The sequence below is a fragment of the Sturnus vulgaris genome, chromosome Z (genome assembly GCF_052056855.1).
Source record: "Sturnus vulgaris isolate bStuVul1 chromosome Z, bStuVul1.hap1, whole genome shotgun sequence".
NCBI classification, from domain to species: domain Eukaryota; kingdom Metazoa; phylum Chordata; class Aves; order Passeriformes; family Sturnidae; genus Sturnus; species Sturnus vulgaris.
In genome coordinates, this window is record NC_142283.1 from 81,960,571 (window position 1) to 81,971,841 (window position 11,271).

The 11,271-nt window shown below is 53.8% G+C and overlaps 1 protein-coding gene across 2 annotated transcripts; it reads left to right on the plus strand.

Annotated features, from left to right (window-relative positions):
- Nucleotides 1–462: 462 nt before the first annotated feature.
- On the plus strand, nucleotides 463–8,007 carry LOC148219976 (alpha-N-acetylneuraminate alpha-2,8-sialyltransferase ST8SIA3). Of its 2 annotated transcripts, XM_088156960.1 has the most exons (4): nucleotides 463–919; nucleotides 1,842–1,964; nucleotides 3,735–4,292; nucleotides 4,482–8,007. In XM_088156960.1, the coding sequence occupies exons 1-4, from the start codon at nucleotides 741–743 to the stop codon at nucleotides 4,762–4,764; spliced, it is 1,143 nt and encodes a 380-aa protein (XP_088013086.1). In that variant the 5' UTR covers nucleotides 463–740; the 3' UTR covers nucleotides 4,765–8,007. The 2 variants fall into 2 exon arrangements, with proteins under 2 accessions (XP_088013086.1, XP_088013085.1); XM_088156959.1 differs by lacking the exon at nucleotides 463–919 and having other exon boundaries at nucleotides 1,452–1,964.
- The last annotated feature ends 3,264 nt before the right edge of the window (nucleotides 8,008–11,271 follow it).

Genomic DNA, 11,271 nt, shown 5'->3' on the forward strand with positions numbered 1-11,271 from the left:
AGCTCTGTACATGCCACCCTTGGTCTACAGTGTCACAGGGAAACAGGAGCTGGGGACACCGTGCATCCACCCAGACATGGGTCCCCAGCAGAGGAAAAGGTCCCCAGCAGCCTGGGCCCCACATGGTTGAGCCACGCTCAGCCCTGACCCTATCTGGGGGCTCCTGACCCTGTCTGGGGGCTCCATGGGGTCCCTGCAGCCCTGGGTTTCCAGGGGGGTCCCTGTGGTTGCCAGGCTGGGCCACGCCAGGCTTTTGAGGGGTCAATTGGGCACTCCAAGGCAGTGGGAAGGGTGGTCTGAGCACCTTAGGGGAACACTGGAGATTGTCAGGGTGGGCACATTAGGGGAACTGCTGCGGAGGAGACCCCAGGGCTGCTGGGGGTACTGGGGCTCTCCGGGTGGCACTGGGGCTTTTGAGGGCACGTTGGAGCAAATCTGGCGTTGTTGGTGCGCGGGGGTGGCACAGGGCCTTAACGGGGGCTGGCAGGGCCTGTCGGGAGGGAAGCACGGCGGTGCCGGGGGGTCACCAGGGCACTGTGCCGTGCCCGAGGCCATCCCGGAGCGGCTGCCGCAGAGCAGGGGGGCCGGGCTGACGCTCCCGGCTGCCATTTCACCGCCCCGGCCCCTCCATTTTCCTGCGAGCGCGGCGGAGCCGGCCCGGCCCCGGCCCCGCCGCCGCCCCCAATGTAGCGGCGCGGCCGCCCCGCACCCGCCCAGCCGCGGGGATTGCCGCCTCCGGCATGCGGAGCTGCAAGATGGTGCGGGTGGCCAGCGTGCTGGGGCTCGTCATGCTCAGCGTGGCACTGCTCATCCTGTCCCTCATCAGCTACGTGTCGCTCAAGAAGGATAACATCTTCGGGGCGCCCCGCGCCGCCGGCGCCGCCGGGCCCCGCATGTACATGTTCCACGCGGGCTTCAGGTGAGGCGCGGCCCGCAATGCCGGCCCGGCCCGGCCCGGCGGAGAGGGGACACGGGAGTGGGGCCGGAGAGCGCCGGGAGCGGCCCGGGGTGCGGGAGGCGGGCGGGGGAACCGGCACAGCCACGGCCACGGCCATAAGCGCTCTCCGTGGTGCTGATGGCGGCGGCCGCGGAGGCGGGCCGGGCACGACTGGCAACGGGCGGGGGCTGTGGGGTGTGCGGGGCTGTGTGGGGTGTGCGGGGCTGTGGGGTGTGCGGGGCTGTGTGGGGTGTGCGGGGCTGTGTGGGGTGTGCGGGGCTGTGGGGTGTGCGGGGCTGTGTGGGGTGTGCGGGGCTGTGTGGGGTGTGCGGGGCTGTGTGGAGCTATGTGGGATGTGCGGGGTGTGTGGAGCTATGTGGGATGTGCGGGGCTGTGTGGAGCTGTGTGGGGTGTGCGGGGGTGTGTGGGATGTGCGGGGTGTGTGGAGCTGTGTGGGATGTGCGGGGTGTGTGAAGGTGTGTGGGGTGTGGGGGGCTGTGTGGGATGTGCAGGGTGTGTGGAGCTGTGTGGAGTGTGTGGGGTGTCTGTGTGGGGTTTGTGTGTGCGTGTGTGCTGGGTGCTTGCGTGGGTGTCTGTGTCTGCATGGCTGTCTCCATGTGTGCTGTGTGGGTATCTCCATGTGTGTGCATGGCTGTCTCCATGTGTCTCCATGTGTGCTGTATGGATGTCTCTTTGCATATCTATATGTATGTGTGGGTGTCTCCATTTATGTGCATGGTGTCTCCACATGTGTATGTGGCTGTCTCTGTGTCTCCATGTGTCTCCATGTGTGTATGCAGCTGTCTGTGTGTCTCCACGTGTCTCCATGTATCTCCATGTGTGTGCATGGCTGTCTCTGTGTCTCCATGTGTGCACACGTCTCGGTACCTGTGCCCACCTCCAGGTCTCAGTTTGCACTGAAGTTCCTGGACCCCTCCTTCGTGCCCATCACCAACTCCCTGGGCCAAGAGCTGCAGGACAAGCCTTCCAAGTGGGTGTTCAACCGGAGCGCCTTCGCCCACCAGAGGTGAGCCAGCCCCTGGGCATTGGCAGGCTGTCCCCTTCCCACGGGCACTTAAGGGAATGCAGCACTCTGCTGAGCACTCTGAGCTCCCAGGAATTTGCCAGCAGCAAGAGACAAAGGCTGAAGCAGAGCTTTTCCCCAGACAGCTGCAGCTGTCCTGAAAGACTTTGATTATTTCAGAGCAGGACACCAGGCTGCAACACATATTATTGTACTAGAACGTGACCCAGTTTCCTGGTGTGCAAGTGGAATTGTCATTACTGCAGGATAAATAGCTGTGGTTTAAAACTGGAAACACTTTGGGCTGCAACAGCCATGCAAGGCTGTGTTCATGGAGGCCAAACACACACGGAGAAACTTCCCAGCTGCTGGCAGTTCTGAGCAAGTGCAATGCTGCTCCTGCCTCCAGCTCTGCTCCAGCTGCAGAGGCAGGCACAGAGATTTGTACTCTTTATACATACATCTATTTGCTGATTACATCTATTCAACATTTCTACAAAAGAAAATAAAACCATGTAGCCATTTCAGACAGCTACTGCCATCTTGGACTGTAATTTTGTCCTGGCAAATGCCTCCTGGTTTAGGGCCTGCCTCGTGGCTCTGTTCACATTCTCACCTGGGGAGCAGGAATCTGGCTCTGTGGCCAGGCAGGATGGGGCTGCTGTACCTCTCAGTGCAGGGTTTGGGCTTTTCTCCTCCCTTCAGGCCGCTGTCCAAGGACAGCAGGACAAGTAATTCCCTTGCAGTGCTGCCACACACTGCCCTCAGGAGCCGTGGGCTACAAGAGAGCAGGTGGCACTTTGCCCCATCTTTCCCCCAGGGCCTCCCAGGCTGTGGGGCAGTGGCCACCCTCAGTGTTCCTCCATAGTGCTGTTGCACCAGCAGCTCCATAGGCCTGTCCCTGTGCTACCCCTCTGATGATTCTAGCTGATGCCTCAGGAGCTGCCTTTACACTTGTCTGTCAGCCAGAACCCATAATTAGGGCACCCAGTGGGACTCCATTAATGCTCAGACATTGGAGGATGTGAGCTGGAGGAATGGTTGTTTGTTTTCCATAAACATAAACAAATAAAGTCCTATTCAGGTTCTAATTTTATGCCCTGCAAGGGAAATTCCCAAGCAGGGTTGGTTTTGCTTGCTTTGTAAGTATCCCTAATAACCCTTGTAAAAGTGCTGCTGTGCTTGCCCAAATATGAATTAAGGAACTATATTTGCATAGATGGAGACAGCAACTGTCGCTTGGTTTTGTGACTGGAAGCTTGTTAATGAAAACATAAATATATATGTATATATAAATGGTCTCCTGTTAATTCAGTTGGATATCCTGGGTTTGCTTCACGTGCCTTGTGGCTGCAGCAGGAATGAAAGGCACACACAGAGTAGCAGCAAGCTGTGCTCACCCTGTGTCACAGCCCAGACAGAGCGGTGCAGTGCACAGCCCACAGCTGGGTGGTGTAATGGGAGCTGCACCCCTTGTCCTAAGCACCAATCCCATATTTTAATCCTGATACTATTCCAAGAGGCACAGCACAGCCTGAGCTGGCATCAGTAGGGACCAGCTGGTGAAACCAAGTGGAGCTCTAGGTGAGGAGCCAGCTCCCTCATCGCCTCTATTTATATTAAGTTAAAAGCCATTGCACCGTGTTGCTCAGGAAACTACTTCAGTACACAAAAAACCAAAAAAGGAAAAATAGAAGTCTAAGTGGAAAACAAATCCACAGCAAAAAAAGGGGAAATAGAACTCCATGTTTTCTGTTATTTTGCTTGTTTTAGGCAAGAAATCCTTCAGCATGTCGATGTCATCAAGAACTTTTCTCTGACCAAGAGCAGCGTTCGGATCGGGCAGCTGATGCACTACGACTATTCCAGTCATAAGTACGTTTTCTCCATCAGCAACAACTTCAGGTCTCTGCTTCCTGACGTGTCTCCCATCCTGAACAAGCACTACAACATCTGTGCCGTGGTGGGCAACAGCGGGATCCTGACCGGGAGCCAGTGTGGGCAGGAAATTGATAAATCGGATTTTGTCTTTCGGTGCAATTTTGCTCCAACTGAGGCTTTCCAGAAAGATGTTGGAAAGAAAACCAACCTTACCACCTTCAACCCCAGCATCCTGGAGAAGTATTACAACAACCTCTTGACCATTCAGGATCGCAACAACTTCTTTTTAAGTTTGAAAAAGCTCGATGGGGCCATTCTTTGGATCCCCGCTTTTTTTTTCCACACCTCAGCGACAGTCACGAGAACACTGGTTGATTTCTTTGTTGAGCACAGAGGGCAGCTGAAGGTCCAGTTGGCATGGCCAGGAAATATCATGCAGCACGTTAACAGGTGGGTGTTGCATTTAACTGGCCAAATACATCTCTTTGTACATTTTTAACTGATTTTTCCCCTCATGCCTGACGTGGGAGGCACAGTCTGGCAAGTCAGACTGTTCTCAGAGCCACTGAAGTTCTGTGGGTGCTTCAGAGCAGTGATTTCTGAGCAGATTGATTCTGACTGAGCTTCTTGCCTCCCCAGGTACTGGAGGAACAAGCACCTGTCCCCGAAGAGGCTGAGCACAGGGATCCTCATGTACACCCTGGCCTCGGCCATATGTGACGAGATCCACCTGTACGGATTCTGGCCCTTCGGCTTCGACCCCAACACGCGGGAGGACCTCCCGTACCACTACTACGACAAGAAGGGAACCAAGTTCACCACCAAGTGGCAGGAGTCCCACCAGCTGCCTGCAGAGTTCCAGCTGCTCTACAGGATGCACGGTGAAGGACTGGCCAAACTCACCTTGTCGCATTGTGCCTAAGAACCTAAATCTCAAAGTGCCAAACAATTGTCTAAAAAAAGTGCCCAAAACCAAATTATACATTCTTCAGATAGAATTCTAAAAAAGGAAACAAACCCACCCTAAAATCTTTTCCATAATTTAAAGATGCTTTTTAGCTACTGCTCATCCAAGGGTTTCAGCATATTTAGCAGTGCAGAAGCTTTTATCATATCCTGTGGATGCGATTTGTGCAGCTGCAATGTTGAAACATTTTGCATTTCTAGATAAGCCACTCAGTATGTTTAAATACCTGTTCATATTTTAGCGTTCTACTAAATGCCCTAAATCTCTTCATTTTGTTGTTCCTTCCCATTGGGCCTAGAAATGCTACTTTTAAAAGGTTTTGCTTCTTTTGTATCTGTTGCTGTCCATAGCTCAGCGTTGCCATGGCCAATGGAGGAGTCCACGCTGAATTCCAGTGCATCGTCCCACACCAGTTCCTCAGTGTGGATCCTCATTTCCACTGCTTGGGTATTTTCGTATTTACTGAATTTTACCTTTTTTTAAGAATAACAAGAAGAAGCTCACAAAGTGGCTCATACCTTACTTAGCTAGGTGTTTATATCACTCTTGGAATACTTCAGTGTTTTAACTCCATTCAGGACAGATCCTAGTCCAGACCAGACAGGAGGAAGCATGTTCATTCCCATCCATCTGATACTATTGTGTCATTTGATTTCAAAGTTAAACCAACACAATAAAAGGAATTTGGCTTCTCTGGAGACATATTGGGTGAGAAAAGACACAAACTCCGTCCTCCCTCTGCTTGGGCAGAGACTGGCATGATGGGCAAAAATGCAAGCCAGGTGCTGGGATTTTTAAAACCAGTTTTTGTAGGGAAGTGAGCAGAGCTGGAGTGCCATTACCAAATTTCCTCATTTATGTCTCTAACTCACCAGTCAGACAGCTGGAGTTGTGTCCCCATTTTCCCATCACCAACAGCACTCCAAGGCAGACAGGGCAGAGCTTTCTTGGCACCACCACAGGAAATGCAGCTATTTGGGGACAGGACAAACAACAGGGTCACTTACAGTGGGGAAGTGTTGGCCATTATGTCTCAGGATAAAGGAGCCTAGGAAATAACTGAGTTTTTTATGAGTATGCTGGCAAATATTTAACCATATTTTACTATTCTGAGTGAGAACCGACCCCCTAATGAAAGAAGCACCAAAATCCAATATTTTAAATGGTACATTTTAATTTTACTCAGCTTCTTTACCTACAATCAGACATAGGAGATGAGGAAGGAGATCTGGAGCACAACACCCACCCTGAGTGGCCCAGGTGTGTCCTGGTGCCCACTGTGCTCATGGAGTCACACTGGTACAGTGCTGATGTCCTAGGGAAGGATTGAGTCTCCCAGTGCCAGCAAGGGCTGTGGGATCACAGCACTGGTCCCAACAAAGCCTGCAGGGAGCCTTCTCCACGTGCTGGAGCACATAGATTGTTGAACCCCAAAGCAGAAATTGCACAGGGAAGGAAGAGCTCTGCACTGGTCATGAATGAATCATTTCTGGTATTGTTTCCTATGGAGCTGTACAGCGGCCTTGCTCATTGCTGGGGTCCATGGTAAAGCAGTGCCAGCAGCTCTAATCCTAATGGCAAAGAGCCCACGGGGGCAGAAGGGTCACCCCAAACCCCAAGTGACCCTTGTTGGCTTGTCTGAATGCCAGGTATTTTTATCAAGAGGCATTTTACCAATTTCCTGTAGAGACCCATCATTTCTCATCAGCAAATTAAAGAAATAAGAACTATTTTCATTATATTGGCAAATCAGGGAGCAATGTGCTCCATACGGTTTCTGGAACCTCCCATGGTCCTGGAGAGGGGCAGAACCCCCTGCCAGTCCTGGGCACAGCCCTGGCATCACCACCAGAACTTTCCAAAGGCACAAAGACACACCAAATGCAGAGAAGGAAGCACAAAACTGATTGGAAATATTTGGAAATGGGAATACAGAAAAATCATTGACAGAGCTTCATATTACATCATTGATTTTTAAACAAAACTCCCCACTGATGCTCCAGACCCACACTGAACATTTCAGAATCATTGATTTTAATGGGGAGTTCTGCCCCACGATCGATGGGCACAGCACAGCCCAGACTAAATTGCTTCTTAGTATCAATATTTTTTTGCCCAAGCTCATGCAAGGTGGAAAAGCATCTCAAAGTGTGCAGCTTTTGTTTTGCCAGGTGGGGTCTGAGGGATGGAGAAGACAGTGACTGAGGAGGAGAGGTTCTTTGGGGCTGCCTTTGCATTAATAAGCAAGTATCTTAATGATTTATTTAATTGTTATTTGCAAGATGCTGGGGGCTGCCTCCCCTGCTCAGGACAGCCAGTGGCCCCTGAAGGTGGCATCACCTCAGCTGGGCTCTTCCTTCCCTCTCTTTGGCCCCAAACCTTCCTGCATGAATTCCTGATGGTTCAGGGGGAATTCTCCTTCCCATGACTGAATGTCTAGACAAGCCAACAGAGCTAATTCAACACCTGCAAGTACAAAACATTTGAGGTTCCAAAATCCAGAGAAGTCCTCCTGAGCAGCTCCCTCCATTGGGAAAGCCTGCTTGGCCCTGGGCTGCCAGGACAGTGTCCAGTGGCAGCCACATCCTGCTCCAGCCCCTCTGCCAACAGGATGGGTGCCAAGGTGCTGGGGGTGTACATAGGATTGGAAATACATGTTTCCTCTCTTTTTTTATACATTTTAGGTCTGTATTTTTGTTGCTTGCATCTCCTCAGTGAAAGTAGCGAGGCATGTGAAAACAGGCATTTGGCTACCAGGTTTAATTGTGGACTAAGCCAAAAAGGAAGAGTTTGTGAAACAGAACTGACTGTGAATGGAGGCTGCAAAAACAGGGCAAATAGGAAAAAGCAGGTCTTCTGTAAATGAATGTGTCTTTATTTCAATGGCTCTACAGTTCAATGCCTGATGGAGTTGTTTTCGATTTAAAAAATATAAACTTTAAAAAAAAAGAAAAAAAAATGCCATAATTGTAATAAAGGTTTCCTTATTAAGGGCCATACGAAAGCATTGTTTATTTTTCAATGGCTGATGTTCATAAAGGGCCAGGGCACTTCTCAGGTGAGCAGTGGGAAGGATGCTGCAAGCAGAGCTGCTCCAGCCTCACAACCACGGAGAGCCTTGACTCATGTGCCATAACCTGATAGAGAATGCGTTGTTTTTAAATAAAATGGTTTCTTGTGCATTGGGAGTCTGTAAAACTCCACTGCCTCTGCTTCTTCCTTATTGCTATTTCCCGAACTCTCAGGGCCACTGAGAGGTTTTACTGGAAAACTTCACCAGAGGAGTTGCCAAAGGTGTTGCTTAATGCTCCCTATATTTCATTATGCAGTGCAACAAGCTTGGTGTGATGGATCAAATTCTGCACTCCAGTGGAATACGTGGAGATAAAAAGTGGGGGAATCTGGGCACTGATTGGCTCAGGTATTTGCTCTTTAACAGGAACATCTTACAGCCCACTGCTGTTACTTGTTCCAGGTTGCTGCCTGCTCCAGCACTCCCAGGATGGTCTCTCAGGCTGGCAGGCACAGGAGGAGAGCCATGCCAGATCCTCTGTCTATGCTGTCCCACCACTAATACCCACTACAGCTCATAGATTTATCCTTGGGACCATCCTGGCCACTGCAGTTCATAAATTTATCCTTGGGATCATCCTGGCAGAGAGGCAACGATTTACAGTTCTATTACCCAATTTGGGGATAGGGATGGGATAGGAAGAATCCTTTCCTTCCTCTCCCACTGGTAAATGTGAGGAAGGCTCTGCTGGCCATTGATACCAGTGGCCAGTGTGGGTTGAACCCCCCCAGCTCCATGGAGCTGTGCCTCCATCCCTGGGAGGATGTCCTGAGGAGCTGAAGCTGCTCCCTCTGCAGGGAATGGGCTTGTGACAGCAGTTTCAAAATGCCAAAGAAAACACTTTGCAATGTTTGTTTAAAAGCAAGTGAAAAAAGCACCTGCAGTCCCTGGCCAGCTGGTGAGGGCTGCTTTAGAGGAGAACTCCCTGTGCCTGTGCCGCGTCCTGCACTGAGGTGTCACCTTGGAGTCACCCATGGCTTGGGTCAGGTGCCAGGTGTGGATGCTGCAGGACTACAGAGATGAACCCTGGAAAATAAAAGAGGAGAGGAATTAAATTTCATATTCCCAGGGAAGCCACAACCCAAACCAGACGGATGCTGGGCAAGAAAGCTCAGCCAGGCCAGGTCAACCCCCAGGTTTGTCCCACCCTAGCATCGCTGGATCCCTGGACACCCCACCGCTGCCTCTTTGTGGGGAGCCCCAAGCTGCAGACAGACAGGAGAAGGAAAGCTAACAAAGAAACTCCCTCCTCCCTCCCCCAAGAGCAGAGGGAAGCCTGTGGCAAAGGCAGCCATGCAGACAGGGAACGCTGTCCCGCTGGGCAGCCGAAGCTCGCTGGGCTGGAAGCAACAGCAGCCACCCGGCTCCTGGCACTGCTCCTGCCCGCCGTGCCCAGCTCCAGCTTGCCCTGCCTGGGTGACAAGGGACACCCAGCACGCTCCTCCCTCTGAGGGCAGGCACAGCCCCACCCTCTGCTTCGGGTACACTGCACCATGCATGGATATTCACACTTTGATTCCCAGGAACATTCTGACATGAATTCGGACAGACACCAGAATTGGGAACTACGGTGTGTAACAAAACATCCTGAGGAGATGCAGCCATCACGTTTGGAAAGTCAAAGGCCTAGTTAATTTGTTGGAGAAGGTAAGGCAAGGCAAGAGGAAAAGAGAGGAAAAGAGAGGGAAAGAGGAAAAGGGAGCAAAAGGGAGGACACAGACACCAGCACATCTGCGGCACCAGATTCCCATCAGGCTCTGCCCACACACCCTCCTCCCGCCTGCCCACAGAGGCACCTCCGTCTCCGGAGAGCTGTACTCGCCTCTTTTTTTCCCCCAAATCGACTGCAACTTTTGCCTTCCTTTAGGAAGGACAAAAAGATTTCACGCATAAGTTGCCCTGAACAAAGGCACCTCACGCCAGGGCTTTCTTTTCTGTCTTCCTTTCTTTTTCTTTCTTCACCACAAGCTGGCAGCGGGAGGAGTAGCTGGGGTGGGGGGAACTCCACTCTGTACACGCCTGATTAGTGCCAAAAAGCAGCTCAAGAAAACACTGTGAGCTCCAGAGACGCTATGATGGCAGCATGGAGAGAAATGGATCCTTTGGGATCCAATGTGTAGGGAAAATGGGTGCTGCCATACACAACCTGTTTGCAAGGAGATGACACTCTGGAGAGTGGCCTGATGATGGAGGTGACATTTCTCCCCGTTTCCCCTCTTTTAGCTCCTGGAAAGACCCAGTGGAGATGGGACTTTCACAAATATGGAGAGGGTTATCAAGGCCGAGGTAAGGATGACACAAAACACAAGGGCATGGCTGCTGGTTAAAGGAGCAGGGAGAAGTGAAGTGCACAGCTAGGAGCAGCGGGCACAGCCCGACCCGACGTGTCTTGGCACGGGTGCCCTGCATGGACTATGCCACTCGCCAGCTCCATGCCAGGGGATGCTGGAGATTCCTCAGGCCCTGAGCCCACTGGGGCCCTGAGCGCACTGGGGCCCTGCCCTGCTGCTCCTCGGGGTCTCTCCCGGCTCGCTGTCCCTGCCCGCTCCCCTCTGCCCTGCCCCTGCCCACAGAGCCAGCCCACCGCCGTGTGCCCTGCGGAGCTGTGCCCTGTCCCTGCCGGCCGCGGGCCTGAGGGGAGCCTGAGGGGAGCCTGAGGAGCCCGCCCTTCTCTGAGGAGAGGGGAGAACGTGCGGCCTGCCCGTGCGTGCAGCGGTGAGCCGTGCCAGCGGGGACACCGGGCTCCTGGTGCCACCATCCACCCTCGGGGTACGTACATCCATCACACCTTATTGATGAGCCCGAATTAAGGCAATTAATAACCAACAACAAACAGCACAGATCAGCGCTGTACCTTGGTGTGCAGCAGCCGACAGGGAGGCAGCGCGGCCGGCCGCAGGGCCCCGGGAGCCGCCGGCTGCGGGACCTGGAGGTGCGAAGCCTCCTGCCGGGATGAGAGCTGGGAGGAGAGCCGTGCGGCCGGCACCGCGGATGCGGGAGGAGTCCCGGCCGCTGCCGGGGCCGGTTCGGAGCCCGGTTCCAGCGGCCCCGCACGCTACAAAGGCTGCGGAATCCTTCCCGGCCCTGCCGTCTCCTCGCGCCCCTCACGGAGGCCCCGCCCCCGGCCCTCAGCCCGCCAATGTTCCCGCGCGCCCCGCCTTTCCCGCTCTGCCCTCACGCCCTCACGCCCGCCCGCCGGCGGCGCAGGCCCGGCCCCGCGGGCGCGGCCGGGGCGGAGCGGCCCTGGACAGCTCCCGCCGCCCTCAGACGGCGGCGGCGGCGGCGAGGCGAGGACATGGCGCGGGGCCGGCGCGGCGGGCCCGGCTGAGCCGCCGCTGCCCGCGGGGCGGGCGGCCCCGGGCCGCGGCGGCCGCCGCCCCGATGAGCGG

Excerpts from the sequence above, each read along its gene's own strand:
- LOC148219976 (XM_088156959.1), top strand. The coding sequence starts at position 1,576 with ATGTGTGTGCATGGCTGTCTCCATGTGTCTCCATGTGTGCTGTATGGA. Across the intron at positions 1,965-3,734 it reads AGCGCCTTCGCCCACCAGAG|GCAAGAAATCCTTCAGCATG; the intron begins GTGAGCCAGCCC and ends TGCTTGTTTTAG. Across the intron at positions 4,293-4,481 it reads ATCATGCAGCACGTTAACAG|GTACTGGAGGAACAAGCACC; the intron begins GTGGGTGTTGCA and ends TTGCCTCCCCAG.